Here is a 16,445-nt window from a genome sequence, read left to right on the forward strand (position 1 = left end):
GTTTAATCTGACATTAATTTGATATTTGATTAATAGGTATTTTTAATTCTGTTCCAATTTGAAAGGAGTTGGAAGAAGTAGTCTTTTAAACTCTCAAAAAAGTCTGAGACACAGTATATTTCATGAACATATTTTTTTGTTTTTAAAGGTAACTAGAGAGTAATTCATAGAATTCTCTTTTAAAGTTTAAGACTAAGGCTATTGCTACTATATCATTTCAGTATTTTACATGACTTTGAGGTGTCTTTTAAATATTTTTGAAGTTGAATAAAATGCAAATTAAACAAAAATAAATTTTAGAATTGGATCTCATCTTTGGAAAAACTGTTTATTTGAAAGACACAGTGAGTAATTAAGCAAGGATTTTGACTGACCATAGGAACACATTAACTCACAGTATATCAGTGTGGACTATCATATTCTCTAAACATTGGATACAGTTTTCTAGAATAGCATATACTTAAAAAAACTAATCAAAAGAAGAAGAAAATCATTAAGAATAATGGACTGAATGAGGAGCTGCCTTTAACTGAGGGGGGAAAAGCAATGTTATGAATGAGAGAATTTATCTTTAAAAAAAAAAAAGAAATGTTTATTATATATCTGAATATATTATAATGAAAAATTATACTAGTAAAAATATTTCCAAGATTTTTACATCTGGTTCAAGTAACAATCTTACTAAAATAACTTTTTTCCTTTCATTTTGTGTCCTCTGTGGCCCCAGTCATATTGTTGTAGTTTTATATTACTTGCAAGGCTTTTCTTCCTTAACCTGTTTGCTACAGAATTCAACTATGGAAGGAGAGAAAAAAAAGAGCATTTCAACTTCAGAATTTTATTTGAATGATTGTCATTGAATACAATTTCTTGTTCTTCTAACCTTTTCTTAATTTGACTATTCTGACCACTTCTTTTGGAAAAGCTCACCTAAACTTGAAACAAATCACTCAAACTAAAAATAAGCCCACAAACTATCCAGGAACCTGGAATATGAGTGACATTTTTTCTCCTTTTCTCTTTAAAGTGCTTTTTTCTCCCTGCTGGATGACTTAAGAGAGGCAAGATGCTTGTTCTTTATTCATTCACACATCTCCTAGCTGGGAATGTGATTCCTATTACATGTTGAAATGAAAGCATTCACCTGCCATTTGGAATTCATTATAATAAAACTCATAATAAAATAAAGTTAGGAGTGGCCTGTCTTTGTCTATCCTGGTTTTACCATTTTACCATCAAAAATCCTACATCCCGTGAAACCCCTCCCTGTGATGCAAAAAAATCATGGCAACCGTGATTTGCAATTCTCAGTAATGGATCATCTGTTGTCTCATCACTCTGAATGATGCAACTTAAGTGTGTTGTGATCATGAACAATAACAGTCATCTTTGACTCTGCCCATTGGATTAATGTTGTATTTTTATTGAAACAGTGTTAGCTTAATTTATTAGCACTGTACACATTGTAACCATTTTTTCTAAGGGCAGATAATGAAAATGACAACAGTTATGATACCACCAGACTGCCACAAGCATGACCAAGAAAGAAAGCTGTAGTAGTTTTTATACATGGAAATATACATAGTATATATTATCGTGTATAGTGATATGTTATCATAGATGCATAGAAAGACAATTAGGAAGCTGGATAACCAAAGCAGAACACACGGCACAATATGCATAAAAGAATTTTGGATTGAACTGTGTCCCCTGCCCCACCCTCACCTCAAATGTCTATGTTGAAATCCTAAGCCACAGTACTTCAGAATATGACCTGATTTGGAAATAGGGTCATTACAGAGATAATTAGTTAAGTGAAAATCAGGTCATACTTGAGTAGTATTGGTCCTTAATCCAATATGATTGGTGTCCTCATGAAAAGGGGATTTGGTCACCGACATGCACACAAGGAAAATGTCATATGAAGATTGGAGCTGAGCTGCCAGAAACCAAGGAACGGTTAGGATCTAGGAGAAAGGTCTAAAATAACTTCTTCCCTAAAACATTCATAAGGATCATGGCCCTGTTGATCCTTGGTCTTGGACTTCTAGCCTCTAGAACTGTAAGATAATACATTTTTGTTGTTTAAGGCATTCAGTTTGCAGTACTTTGTTATGGAAGCCCTAGCCACCAGCACAGGCCTGGTGGAGAAGAGGGTGTAAAAGCACCTGAAGAGACCAAATCTCACAGGTCTGGAATAATACAGGCAGATACATCTTAATCTGTGCTTTTCTCATCTTGCAAAAAGATACCAATGCTCAAATAAGAATAGCAGGCATTGACTTAGCTTGGATATTCCACATGAATGTACACATTTTATCCCCTTGATTGCTCTGTGAAACTGAGTAAAGCTGGATTTCCTGATTCAGAAGGTGCAACTAAACTATTCTGTAGGTGAAAGAAGGGGAAAATTTTGGTAACCGATGTGATGGCTTCCGATATAGAGCTGATTCTGTCAGATCTTACCAACGATCATTCTTTCTGTAGTATATCAAGTGATTTATTGAATCACATCAACAAATAGATGTCCCCCCTCCGCCTTTGGTATTTTGATTTGAAAAATGTATTTTCAAACTGAATTTTTGATTTCTGAGAAGATTTTAAAGAAACAACATAAACATAAAAATTGTTGATATACTATACAAAAACAAGTTAGATTTTGCTCATCTATCTACATTTTATAGCAGACAGTACTATTGTCAACTTTGGCAAATTTCATTCAGTCTATAAACTTCTTACCAAGGAAAGTGAAAAGATATTACCTGCTAGATGTCTCCTACATCTTGTATACAATCCTGTTAAAAAGGAAGGTGATTTGCTTACCTGTGACACTGAAGCTTTCGTAATGAAAGTTCTTGCTTACCTTTCATTTATGCAAAACCTGAAGAAACACTTAATGAATATTTGACTTTATGGAGATGGAAGGAGATAACCTTTGTGGACAAGAGCCTACAAGTAGCTATGACTGCTGCCAGCAAATGTTGGCCTGCTCTGCAAGCATATGTTCAGAGTGTGAGGCAAGAGGAATGTCCTTTAGTTTGGAAATAGATTGAGGATGAGAATGCAGAAAAATGTCGCAGTGAGATGGATATTTATGTATTGGTTCTCCAAAACTGATGATAGTTGAAGAGGCCATAAGGAGCTAGAAAACGATGAACTATCAGTACCTGCATTGTTTGGTGTTATGTGAAGATTGTGAGATTGCATACAATGAAATGAGAAAACTCATACAGTGAAATACTGGCTCAGGTTTTTGGAAATAAGACTGCCTCAGAACTCAAAAATGTTACCAGAGAAGAGTAGCTACATTAAATAGAACTTTTTAAATACTAAAACTATAACTTCCTGGAATTCATTGAGTATGCTCTAGGGTATCTTAAAATGATATGTATGTTAGACATTTTAGAAATAGATGGCATATATGATGAATTTATACATACAAATGATCTTGCCAACTGCTAGTCTACCAGAACAAGCCTGTAGCTACAAAGTGAATAGATATTGTTAGAGAGCTGGAAACTTAATTCTTATATAACCCTAAAAGCCTGCTATTGCTAATAAGTAAAATTTTATATATTTTATACTTAAACAACTTTATTGAGAAAATATTTAGTTTGAGATCATCATATTTGACTGATACCAGTAATGTGGACCTCTAAGAGCACAGTTACAAGTCAAAGTAAATTTTATATTTAACTGTAGTTGTTTTAATCCTGCAAAAAATAAGGATATCCTAAAGGCTGCAGACATTTCAGAAAGGTACTATTGGAAAAGGAGATAAGGAGTGAAAATATCCTACTATGTCATGGATAAAAAGATACTATAATTTTGTATTAAATATGAGTAACAACTGTTTAGTCCTATTGTATTTGTATTCTTTTAAAAAGTCTTACATTTATGCTTCTGAAAACATAATATATCCTACTAAAGTTCAACATCAAAGAGAAATAAAAGATCAGAAACATTATAAAAATATTATGTTTTTCCAGTTTGATTTGTTTGATTAGTCCACTGTTAATTACTAGTTACTGATATTAACTAGTTCTATTATTTAAATAAAAGCATTTACTGTAACAGAAAAGTAAATAGTACAGAATAATATAGAATCTCAAATTCACACATATTTCTGTGTTAAAGTAGCAACACGTGCATAGTTATTTCCCATGTATTGTCATGTGTTTTTGAACTGCTGTGGCTGTGTCCAGTTGCCTCTAAAATGTTGATCATCTTCCCCATCACCCTCCACATGCACAGAGCTCATCTTGGCTATTGTCTTCATCTCTCTGCTGTCCTCTCTTCTTCCTCATATCCCATTTCTGTTTCACTAAGGACAGCGAGTTTGAGATGATGAAAAGTTTTAGTTTTAGATTTACCTTGGAAAAACTAATTCTTGCAATCCAGCTCTCAATTTTTAACCCCTAAAATAACTTACATAGAGAAAGAACTGAGAGTCTTCAAATAAAAAGTCCATTCATTATCATTTTCTAAAATATTGCTTTATGTTGTTCCCGTTGGGAAGGCAGTGTGCTATAAACAGTGGGGAAAATGTTTCTGAAGTTATATATCTAATGTTTTGAGGGCATACATGCTAAATTGCTTCAGTTGTGTCTGACTATTTTGCAAGCCTGTGGACTCCAGCCTGCCTGGTTCCTCTGTCCATGGGATTCTCCAGGAAAGAATAATGGAGTGGGTTGCCATGCCCTCCTCCAGGGAATCTTCCCAACTTTGAAATAAACCCATGTCCCTTATGTGTTCTGCACTGACAGGCAGGTTCTTTACCACTAGCGCCATATGGGAATGTTTTGAGGGCAGGTGGGACTATTTCTTTTGGTGTATAATCATAATTCTGATTTAATTGGAAGTGCTATAATGATTCCATTTACCTAGTAACACTTTTAAAATTACATAACATTTCTGGAATGTATACTTTTGGTTTTATTTCTAATGCTTATTAACACTATAATACTTTTCTTGTTATTAAATTGGTGGAATGTACTAAGCATTATGTTTCGAAATTCAGAAAGGTCCCCAAAGTATGTGTTTTAGCTATAGGATCTTCTGATTGAAAAATATATTTTTCAGGTCAAATATGATAGATAAGGTTTAACATGTATCGTTACATTTGGCAAGTGTGTGTCTGCTCATAGGCTTATATTGCTATTTAGGAAGTGAAGCACACTCTGGAGATTTTTAAGGTGTGTCTAATGGATATAAAACTACATTCCTATTAGATATTTATTTGCTATAAAATTATTCAACTTTTGAAATTCACACTACCATGATCATTATTTCTATGGTAATTTGAGAATGCTGTTACTCATGGCTATTTGCAGAATTCATTAGTTCAGCATGAGACTACTGATTCAAATCTGTCTTTCTGAGTGAACATTATGTATGTAAATGAACATAAGTGTGCAATATGTTGTCTTTAAAAAATATTGTAGAATTCTAATGACATTTCTAAGTTTTCATAAAGAAGATCACTTTAGCAGACTTGGTTTGTGTTTATATTTATCATTGTTTTATGCCAAGAAGGTGTTGAATGTCTCTTCAGTGATTGGAGATTTTGATAAGAATGTTAACCCTGACATGATGTTTTATATTTATCACCCAGAAGGATGGTATGCTGGTGTACATTGGGAATTTCCGCCTGCTTGCAGAACTTTCCAGCCCTTTTGTGAATCAGCGGTAGGTTACTGATACCATTAATTATTTTATACTTGTGTTGTTTAGTTTGGGGAAATGTTTTCCTCAAGATCCTAGCTATAAAAATGAGAATATGTGATATGAATTATCACCATTGTACAAAAGAGGGAATTGAGCCTTGGAAAGGTGGAGGAAACTTAGCCAAGATTGGTGGTGACCCTGTACTGCAAGGAGATCCAACCAGTCCATTCTAAAGGAGATCAATCCTGGGTGTTCATTGGAAGGACTGATGCTAAAGCTGAAACTCCAATACTTTGGCCACCTCATGCGACGAGTTGACTCACTGGAAAAGACTCTGATGCTGGGAAGGATTAGGGGCGGGAGGAAAAGGGGACGACAGAGAATGAGATGGCTGGATGGCATCACCGACTCGATGGACATGAGTTTGAGTGAACTTTGGGAGTTGGTGATGGACAGGGAGGCCTGGCGTGCTATGATTCATGGGGTTGCAGAGAGTCGGACACGACTGAGCGACTGAACTGACTGACTGGCTTTTGAACCCAACTCCCTTTGTGGTATGACAATACTTTGTTTTATTGGATTTATCTTGGGTCCAGTTAATATCCCTGACACAAACTTCCTCCTGTTCCCAAATTTTGATACCAACATTATGTTGTCCCTCTTTTAAAAGAATCTTGTAATTTTAGATTTACAGAAAAGTCACAAAAATTACACAAAAACTCCCACATACCCTTCACCTAGTTTCCCCTTTTGTGAATATCTTAACATTATCACAGAACATTTGTCAAAACTAAGCCAGCATTGACTCATTATTACTAAGTAACCTCCAGACTGTGTTGGATTCCCCGAGTTTTTCTATTAGTATCTTCTTTTTGTTCTATGATTCAATCCAGGCTGCCACATTGCATTTAGTTGTCAGTCTTCCTCCCTGATATACCCTGGTCCATAACAGATTCTTAGTCTTTCCTTTGTTTTTCTTAACCTTAACATTATTAAAGGATACTCTCCAGTTATTTTGTAGAATCCTGCAGTCTAGATTTACCTGTTTTTCTAATGACTAGGCAAAGGTTATAGGTTTTTGGAAGGAATCCTATAGAGGTGAAGTGCCCTTCTTGTCACTTAAAAGCTGGCTTAAAGCTCAACATTTGAAAAAGCTGGCTTAAAACTCAGCATTTAAAAAATGAAGATCATGGCATCAGATCCCATCACTTCATAGCAAATAAATGGGGAAACAATGGAAACAGTGAAAGACTTTATTTTTGGGGACTCCAAAATCACTGCAGATGGTGACTGCGGCCATGAAATTAAAAGACGCTTAATCCTTGGAAGAAAATCTATGACAAACCTTGACAGCAGAGACAAAAAAAGCATTAAAAAGCAGAGACATTACTTTGCCAACAAAGGTCCATCTAGTCAGAGCTATGGTTTTTCCAGTAGTCACGTGTGGATGTGACAGTTGGACTATAAAGAAAGCTGCATGCCGAAGAATTGATGCTTTGAACTGTGGTATTGAAGAAGACTCTTGAGAGTCCCTTGGACTGCAAGGAGATCCAGCCAGTCCATCCTAAAGGAGATCAGTCCTGAATACTCATTGGAAGGACTGATGCTGAAGCTGAAACTCCAATACTTTAGCCACCTCATGTGAAGAACTGACTTATTTGAAAAGACCCTGATGCTGGGAAAGATTGAGGGCAGGAGGAGAAGGGGACGACAAGGGATGAGATGGCTGGATGGCATCACCGACTCGATGGACATGAGTTTGAGCAAGCTCTGAGAGTTGGTGATGGACAGGGAAGCCTGGTGTGCTGCAGTCCATGGGGCCGCAAAGAGTCAGATACGACTGAGCAACTGAACTGAACTGCCCTTGTCACGTGTCAGGAGCTATATGATGTCCATGTGACATCACTAGGGGTGTGAACTTCCACCGTGTGGTTGAGGTGGTGTTTGACAAGTTCTCTGCTGTGAAGATTTTCCTTTTCCTTATTCTCTTCTTTGAAAGCAAGGCATGAAGTATGTAACCCATTCTGGCTGGGGAGAAATTAAGCTCCACCTCTTGGAGGGAGGTAGTTGTCTCCCTACCTCTCATTTTGACAGTGGCTTTATTATTATCATTTATTACCATTATCTTGTCATTTAACAGGGTCTGCTGTAATTTTTTCTGTATAATGTTTAGCTGCTCCTTGCATTCCATACCCATGGTCCTAGTTTAGGGCCTTTAGGATCTCGTGGGTGACCGATAGCTTTCTAACTGACCTCCTGATTCTCCGTTCACCCACTCTTCAGTCCTTTCCTCATAGTGCCTCCAAGTCATCTTTCTTTTGACCACTTTCAGGGCCTTCCTTTCTTACTAAACGCTGCATCTTTTTTAGAGTCTTCTCTGAACTTTTGAAGCTCTCTGTGATGTGCTGCATGTCTCCAGCCTAATTTTTTACCACTCATTAGAGTTAGTTTTATACCTTTAAACTGTCTCATGCACCTGTGGATTTTTCTCACTTTTCCTCCTTTATTTGTATCCTCCAATTTCCCCCCATCTTTGAAAAATTTGCCTGTCTTTCAAGTTTTAGGTCAAAGTCCCAAACCCAGGGAAAGCTCCCATGGTTACATGTAGCTTTTTGTATCTTAGTACAGAGATAACTCAGAGAATTGGGAGTCAAAACAGACTCATGTGCATTAGGGAGCTTACCCTGTATCAAGCCTTACTAATAATCCCAAGGATACAAGTAATCATGAGACACTGGCAAAGCGTGATGATGTTCAGGATCATCAAGGCTCCCTGAGTTCTTTTTGCATTGAGCATGTTCTGGAATGAAGTTACCTATGAGGTCTCTGATATGTATGATTCATATTGCTGACATAAAGTAGCTGTCTTGGTTATGAAATATCTTCATTTAATATTCAGATAGTTACCTAGATTATGTATGTAACCTTTCCCAGGGGGGTCAGACCCCATACATCTGTACACTCTAGGTTCATTTATTATAAGCAACCCTAGACTACATGTATCCTAAAAGCATTCCAAGGATGAAGACTCTTCTGCTGCAAATACCATCATTATGCTTACCAAGCAATTAGTCTCATCACTTGTTTTTCTTGCCAAAGGTGGGAACCATGGTCCTTCCACACCCAAACAGGAGAAATTAGATTATATATCTGCTGCTTAAACTTTTCTTTCCCAGGTACTTAATGTACTATCTTATTTTCTTTGCCAGTGTTTCATATGTTTTAATTTTTATTTCTTCAAGAAGACACAAAGTTCTTTAGCGTTGGCCATTTGAAATTTTTAAAATAAGAGTTCTTCTGCAATTTTTAAAGACTCTGATGACGTGAAAGTATAGCGAGCAAAGAATATGTTCTTTGAAGGCAGGAGACCTGGATTCAAATCCAAGCTGCCCCGCTTCCCACTGTATGTGAGTGGAAAATGATCTCATCTTTTTGGGCCTCTGTTTTTTTTTTTTTAACCTATAAAACAGGGATAATGATCCCTGTAGGCCTCACAGTTGATTGTGAAGCTTCTGTGTGGTTGTATGTTTGGTGGTATATTTACTCATATGTGTAAAGTGCCTGACCTAATGCTTTCCATTCACTACGTATGCGACAAGTGCTAAATGTAGTGTGTATTCAATATGCTGAAATCTAGTCAACACTGGAAGTGCATAGTTTATGTTTGCCTTCTCTACTTGGTTGTATCCTTTTTGTTGTTTAATGCATTAAAACTCGGCTTCCTCTTCTGTCATTTTGCTAGGATGGTTTCATTAGAGGCACCAGTGACTTGCATGTGTAAAATCCAGTGGACACTCTTTGGTGCCTGTCTCATCGCATCTCTCTGTGGACTTGATCCTGTTGGCCTTCCCCTTCTCGTGACACAGCGCCCCTTCTCTTTCATGACGCTGCACTGACTCTCGTAGTGCTCTGACCATCCTTTCTCAGTCTTTTATGTAATAGACAGTCCCTTAAATGCTGGTGTTCCCCAGGGCTCTCCTCTGGGCCCACTGACCTCTGCTTTCCCCTGAGTGAACTGTGCTTTCAAGGTTTCAGCTATTACCCATTTGCTCAATGTGCTGTACTGAACTATGCCAGAATTTTAGAATCATAGAACCCCAAGTTACAATTTAACCTTGCCACTTACTTGCTCTGACCTTGGCTGAGTTACATAACATTCCTGTACTACAGTTGTTTTATCTATAAAAAAGCATATTTAATATTACTTACTTCTTTGCATTGTAGTCAAGTGTTTTCTTCTCCCAGGTGACACATCAGAATCCACGTTTGAAATAGAATGCAACACATTTCCCTCTGTGTTCTCTTACTTGCTTCTGTTCAGCTTGTGGCCTGGCCATTCTCTCCATTATCTCTGCTCAGCATGTGGGAATCATCTTTGACCGTTTCTCCCTCACCTGTATTTGGTACATCCCAGGTCCTGCCACATCACCTCCTAAACAGTTCTTGCCTTGGCCACCTCCTGTCCATCTCTGCTGTCAGTGCCCTAGCTCATCATCTCTTGCCTGGGCTCCTGAACTAGCTGATATACCTGTGCTGTCCAGTAGAGAAGCTGCAAGCCACACATGTGACTATTTATATTTAATTAAAATGAAATTAAAAATTCAGTTCTTCAGCGTGACTTGTAACATTTCCAGTGCTTCATAGCCCTGTGTCGGAGAAGGCAATGGCAAGCCACTCCAGTACTCTTGCCTAGAAAATCCCATGGATGGAGGAGCCTGGTAGGCTGTAGTCCGTGGGGTTGCTAAGGGTCGGACACGACTGAGCGACTTCACTTTCACTTTTCACTTTTACACATTGGAGAAGGAAAAGGCAACCCACTCCAGTGTTCTTGCCTGGAGAATCCCAGGGACAGGGGAGCCTGGTGGGCTTCCATCTATGGGGTCACACAGAGTCGGACACGACTGAAGTGACTTAGCAGCAGCAGCAGCAGCAGCATAGCCCTGTGTGTCTACAGAACTGGGTAGAACATCTGTGGACCATTTCATTACTGCAGAAAGTTCCTTTGAACAGTGCTATTTTAGACTGGAGTCAGCAAACTGAGACTTGAAGGCCAAACCTGCTGCCTGTTGCTACAAATAAAGCTTTGCTGGGGCACAGCCTGTGTTTTTGTTTACTCTGGCTGCTTTCCCATGACAGTGGCCAGGTTGATTAGTTGCAAGATATGGTATGGCTTCCAGATCCCCTTGCTTTGTGTTCACTCTCTGGCTTTTTAGGGAACAAGTTTACTGATTTCTGCTCTAGGCAGGCTCTAGGCAGACTGCCTGTCTCTAGTCCTGTTCCCCTTTCCTTCTCTGCTGTTTTATTAACCTTCCACAGTGATCTCCACACAAAAATGAGCACGTACCCCCTGGTTAGATCCTCTGAGTGATTCCTGCTGCTTCCAGGATAAACTCTGGGCTCTGTAATGTGACATAGAAAACTCTGCAAGTAGAACTGTCATCTTTCTTTATGTCATATTCCCCTCAAACTCCTCTCTTGCCCCACTGTCCCTACGCTGGAAAGGTCTCCTGGATCCTTGCTCATTCTTCACAAGTCAGCCAAAGAGTTGTTGTACTGAGCACCACAAGAAACCCTATCCCTTCCAGGCTGGGTTGTGTGTCCCTCACCTGTGTGGCACAATAGCAGCACACAGTTATAGCATTATGATTAAAAAATTATTGTAAAGGAAACTTTTCTTTTTTTCCTGTTCTTTGCTTATCTCTGTGTTTGGTTAGGTCAACAGCCAAACTTTGTTGAATTTTGCATCGTCCAGTGTCCACCTGTTGTCTGGTACTTAGTAGCCATTTAATTGCTTTTTGAATTAATGGTCCCCAAGAGGTGATCAGTTTAGCTTTAGCGATGTCTGTATCTTGAAGGTGATTCGGATTTGAGATTTTAAAGCAGGAGGAACTTATCTTTGACACTTAAAGGAACTTTAATGTTTTTGTTTGAAACTCTTTTTGAGAAATCATATTAGAGAGAATATAACTTATTCTTTAATTTTATAATAAAAAGCTATGCTCTACTTTTATTTAAAATCTTTGAGTCTTGAAGAAATTAAGACTTGAGAAGTGGGATTGGAATATGAGCAAGAAATGGTATAATAGAGCAACAAGGAGATTATAATGAAAATTTCCATAGTTTGTTTTCTTTGGTTTGTGATATTTTTGTTCTCTTCATTCCTCCTGAACTCACAATATCTTCTGGACCCTGTAGGTTTCCCAAAGCTCACACTTGTGACTCTCAACTCCTAAAATTCACCAAACCAGTACCTTGTTGGTGGATAGATTCTTGGTTCCCATCCTCTTTCTTCCTTTCTTTCTCTATCTGATAGTAGTTCTGGCTCATCTTTCCAAATGTGAATTATACCCGCTAATACCTTGTTTTTACAGAGTGTGCTTAGTACCACACAGTGCACGATTCATTCCTAGGAAACTTGATCAAAAAGTCCACATTCATTTAGAAGAACAGAGGGAGGAGGAAGTGCTAAATGACCAAAGATAGATTTTTCTATATGGGGTTGGGGATGGTTACAAACACATAAATCTACCATCTTTTCTCCTATACCCATCAGAGTAATAACTGTGGATGGTGGGGAAAGACAGTGTGTTCCCACTCTCCTTCCTTCCCACAAGCATGTCTTCTTGCTTCCTCCTGTTCCTGTCCCTCTCAACATCAATACATATATTCAAAAACTGTTAGCCTATATTTGTTGGAATGAAAGAGTGTTCTAATTAGGTAAAAAGAGGTACATTCCAAAAACATAAGGGGTTCTTCTGACATGAGGAAGGGAGAAACAATTATATAAATATTATTTTATCCTAAAAATTAATACATGAGTTCTTTCCTTTGAAAGAGACTGGCTTAAAGATCAGGCACCTGTCACATGGAGAAACTGGCTGAAGGTAAATGCGTTGATCGTACAGTAAAGCCAAAGCACGTGTTCTTAAAGTCCAGATTTGAGGATAATCACCTTTCCAGACAACCAAAAATTTGGAAAATGTGTAAAGTGCTGGAGAACAGGAAACAGTCAAAGCTAAATACAATCTAGGAGTTATGAGATCAAAGAGAAAAGGATAGAAATATAGAGTTACAGGAGACCAGTTGGGTTATTGCATTCATCTAGGTAAGAGACACCAATAACCAAAAATTATAATGGCAACAGGTGTAATGGAATAAGTTGGGAAAGGATTAGGAAGAATGTTAGGAGATAAGATAAATAGGGCTTGGTTCCAGACTAGGAACAGTCTAGGGTGATTCCAGGTTCTGACTTGGCTAAGTTGATGATGGTCCCATTGATTAATATTGGGAGATTTCTGTGGTGGTGGTCATGGAGGAAAGGGAGATTAGGCAAAGAGTAGGGTATTGGTTTTAGGCGTGTTGGGTTTGAGGCATATTTGAGATTGTGTGATTTGTCAGGTAAGGATGCTCAGCAGTAACTCAGAAATATGGAACTATAGGTGGAGTATGAGAGAGAACTTGAAACCAGAGATTTGTGTCAGGGTGTTTGAGCCTTTGAGGAGGAAAATGTTTTCCTCTACTAGTTTTGTTTCTTTGGTGGATCTAATAATCAAATTGACATAAGGCAGATTAACAGGAGAAAAAACAGATTTAATTATATATGTGTGGGAGTCCCATAGGACAATGAGATCCAAGTTCAAACTGGGCAACAGAGGCTTATAAAGCTGTCTTGAACTAAGGAATGGTGTTGGGATCTGTGGAGGAGGATTTTCACAGGATGATAAGAAGAACAGATATTTGGTAATTAGATGTTTGTCCTGACATACAAATAGGTCATTCAGATGAAAAATTATCTCTTGGTAATAGCTTTCTGTGTGGCTGGGTCACCTGCCTGAATTCTCTCAGGTAGTTAAGGGAGAGGTAGGTGTTTTTCTTGAATCTGCTGGGTCTTAATTTCTTTCAGCTCTATTTTTGCCTGGAGAATTCTATGGACAAAGAAGCCTGGTGGGCTTACAGTCCATAGGGCGGCAGAGTCGGACATGACTGAAGCAACTTAACACACACGCACACACAAAATATTCTGCATGCCATAGTGGTGGCATATTTTGGGAAGCTTGTTCTGAACCCCTTTCGGCCCCTGGGAATAGATTAAATGGCCTTGGTACAGCATATGGAAGAAGTGAACTTGGGAAGCACAAAAATTTAAAGGAAAGGCAGAGGAAATAGAAACCGAAAAACTTAGCTCTGGGAATCAAGAGGAAATAGTATCATGGAAAACAGGAGAGGAGGAAGGAAATGTGATGATCGACAGTGTCATATGCTACAGAAAGGTCACCTGGGACGAAGGCTGAGATGAATCCACTGTCTTGTTATGAAACTGCCACTGGTGACCCCTGCATTCTTTTGTAGGGGAATGCAGTCATATGTACTGGGTTGTGAAGTTATAGCAAAAATGTCTGTGAATACCCTGTTAGTGTCTCTTTTTAAAAGCTTAATAGGGAAGACAAGCAGAGGAGGAGAAATTTTTGGATTACGAAGAATTGGGCATGTTGGTAAGAAAGAAGGAATCAACCTACAGATGGAGAGCTGGATGGAGCAAGAGACAGGGGATAATTGATGGCCTAAGGTTGCAGAGCGTAGGTGTAGAGCAGTTGGCCTTGGAGAGGGCAAGAGAAACCACTTCTGGATGTAGAGGAAGATGTGCCTGAAAAGATTTGAGGTCTTGGGGTCAGAGTTTGAGGAATCCATGGTTTATGGGCTAATATCTTAGAGGAGGCCAGTTCCTCTGGGATTGAGAGGTAAGTTAAATGAGGAAGGGAAGTGACTTCATTGGTGAGACAGAGGTTTGGAGGCAATTCTATGGAGAATGTTGAGTTAAATAAAAGGAACATGGAGCAAATCTGAGGATACACTGGGCAGTTCAGATCTCTATATTTGTGCTGTTTATCTGACATCAGTATTGGTGAGTAATAATAGCTATTGACTGAGCTCTTTAGTTCAAGGGAGTTCTTACTACATATCATAACAACTTCATTGTATAAGGGGGGGTGCTATCATCATCCACCATGATCTTTGTAGATCAAACTGAGACAGAGAGGTCAGTAACAGAGGTAAGACCACACAGCAGCCAAGTGGAAGAAGGAGATTTGAGCCCAGCCTTTCTGACTGCAGAGTGTAGTACCTGCCTTCCCTCTGTTTTCTGCCTGCGGAAAGCTGGCTTGATGAGAAGTTAGTGATAGGCAGGTGAGTATGATGGATGAAGTGGCAAGAGCGCTGAGGGTGCTGATGTGTGTCCTGAAGGTAGGAAAAGAAGTGAATCAGAGGCTGATAGTGATAGGTTTGGGAGTGGAAGTCATTGAAGAGATTTAGATGGAATGGGATAAAATGAAATATCACGTATTACGAATATGCTTAGAAGGGAATGGGTTAGGACTTCCCTGGTGATCCAGTGGTTAAGACTCTGCATTCTCAATGCACAGGGTCCGGGTTCAATCCCTGGTCAGAAATCTAGATCCCACAGGCTGCAGCTAAGAGCCTGCATGCCTCAACAAAAATCAAAGGTCCCACCTGTTGCAACTAAGACCTGGTACAGTCAAATAAATAAATATTTTAAAAAAGAAGGGGGTGGGTTATTTAAGGTATAGCATTTTTCATTAAAATCAAGGCTCTGTAGTCACAAACATGAATGACTGAGGATCAGATGGGGAAAATCTTTGGAGTAGAGAAAGGCTGGAAGATAGGAGATCTGGATAGAGCAAAAAATCTTGACTTTACTGCTACATTGACATTTTTCCTATTTGTGATACTGTTTTATTAATTTGAGCATTGCTACCTAAATTGCTACCTTAACTTCCTTCTTTTTTCACCCAACATAGTTATAAATTATAATATCTCTCTTATCCTACAAATTGTTTCATATTTTAATTTCTTAGTAAAATATTTTAAGGTCTTTTTTTTTAACAGTTTAATTTTTAGTTTCTGAGGTTGAGCAGTTTCTAGTTTCAGTTCAGTTCAGTTCAGTCGCTCAGTCGTGTCTGACTCTCTGCGACCCCATGAATCACAACACGCCAGGCCTCCCTGTCCATCACCAACTCCCAAAGTTCACTCAAACTCATGTCCATCGAGTCGGTGATGCCATCCAGCCATCTCATTCTCTGTCGTCCCCTTCTCCTCCCGCCCCCAATCCTTCCCAGCATCAGAATCTTTTCCAGTGAGTCAACTCTTCCCATGAGGTGGCCAAAGTATTGGAGTTTCAGTTTTAGCATCAGTCCTTCCAATGAACACCCAGGATCGAGCTCCTTTAGAATGGACTGGTTGGATCTCCTTGCAGTCCAAGGGACTCTCAAGAGTCTTCTCCAGCACCACAGTTCAAAAGCATCAATTCTTCGGCGATCAGCTTTCTTCACAGTCCAACTCTCACATCCATACATGACCACGGGAAAAACCATAGCCTTGACTAGATGGACCTTTGTTGGCAAAGTGATGTCTCTGCTTTTTAATATACTATCTAGGTTGGTCATAACTTTCCTTCCAAGAAGTAAGCGTCTTTTGATTTCATGGCTGCAGTCAGCATCTGCAGTGATTTTGGAGCCCCCAAAAATAAAGTCTGACACTGTTTCCACTGTTTCTCCATCTATTTCCCATGAAGTGATGGGACCAGATGCCATGATCTTTGTTTTCTGAATATCATGACTAATTCAGTCAAATTGAATATTAAGATACATGGATATATTTCACTCCATTTTATAATTCAACCTCTAAAATATAATGAAGCAACATTAGGCAATATAGTTTCTTTAAGGAGGAAAAGTAGAATAGAGCAAATACTGAACTTTTCA

General features: G+C 38.7%; 1 protein-coding gene across 6 annotated transcripts in view; it reads left to right on the plus strand.

The window, feature by feature from the left end:
• The window catches only part of TLCD4 (TLC domain containing 4), a 126,135-nt gene that overhangs the window by 98,853 nt on the left and 10,837 nt on the right, over window positions 1–16,445 (plus strand). For all 6 annotated transcript variants that reach the window (XM_055403776.2, XM_055403772.2, XM_055403775.2 and 3 more), the window contains exon 6: window positions 5,615–5,688. In XM_055403776.2, coding sequence (XP_055259751.1) covers window positions 5,615–5,688 — 74 coding nt within the window. The remainder of the gene's footprint in view (window positions 1–5,614; window positions 5,689–16,445) is intronic.

The sequence above is a fragment of the Moschus berezovskii genome, chromosome 4 (genome assembly GCF_049115385.1).
Source record: "Moschus berezovskii isolate FMDL1 chromosome 4, NW_MosBer_1.0, whole genome shotgun sequence".
Lineage (NCBI taxonomy): Eukaryota > Metazoa > Chordata > Mammalia > Artiodactyla > Moschidae > Moschus > Moschus berezovskii.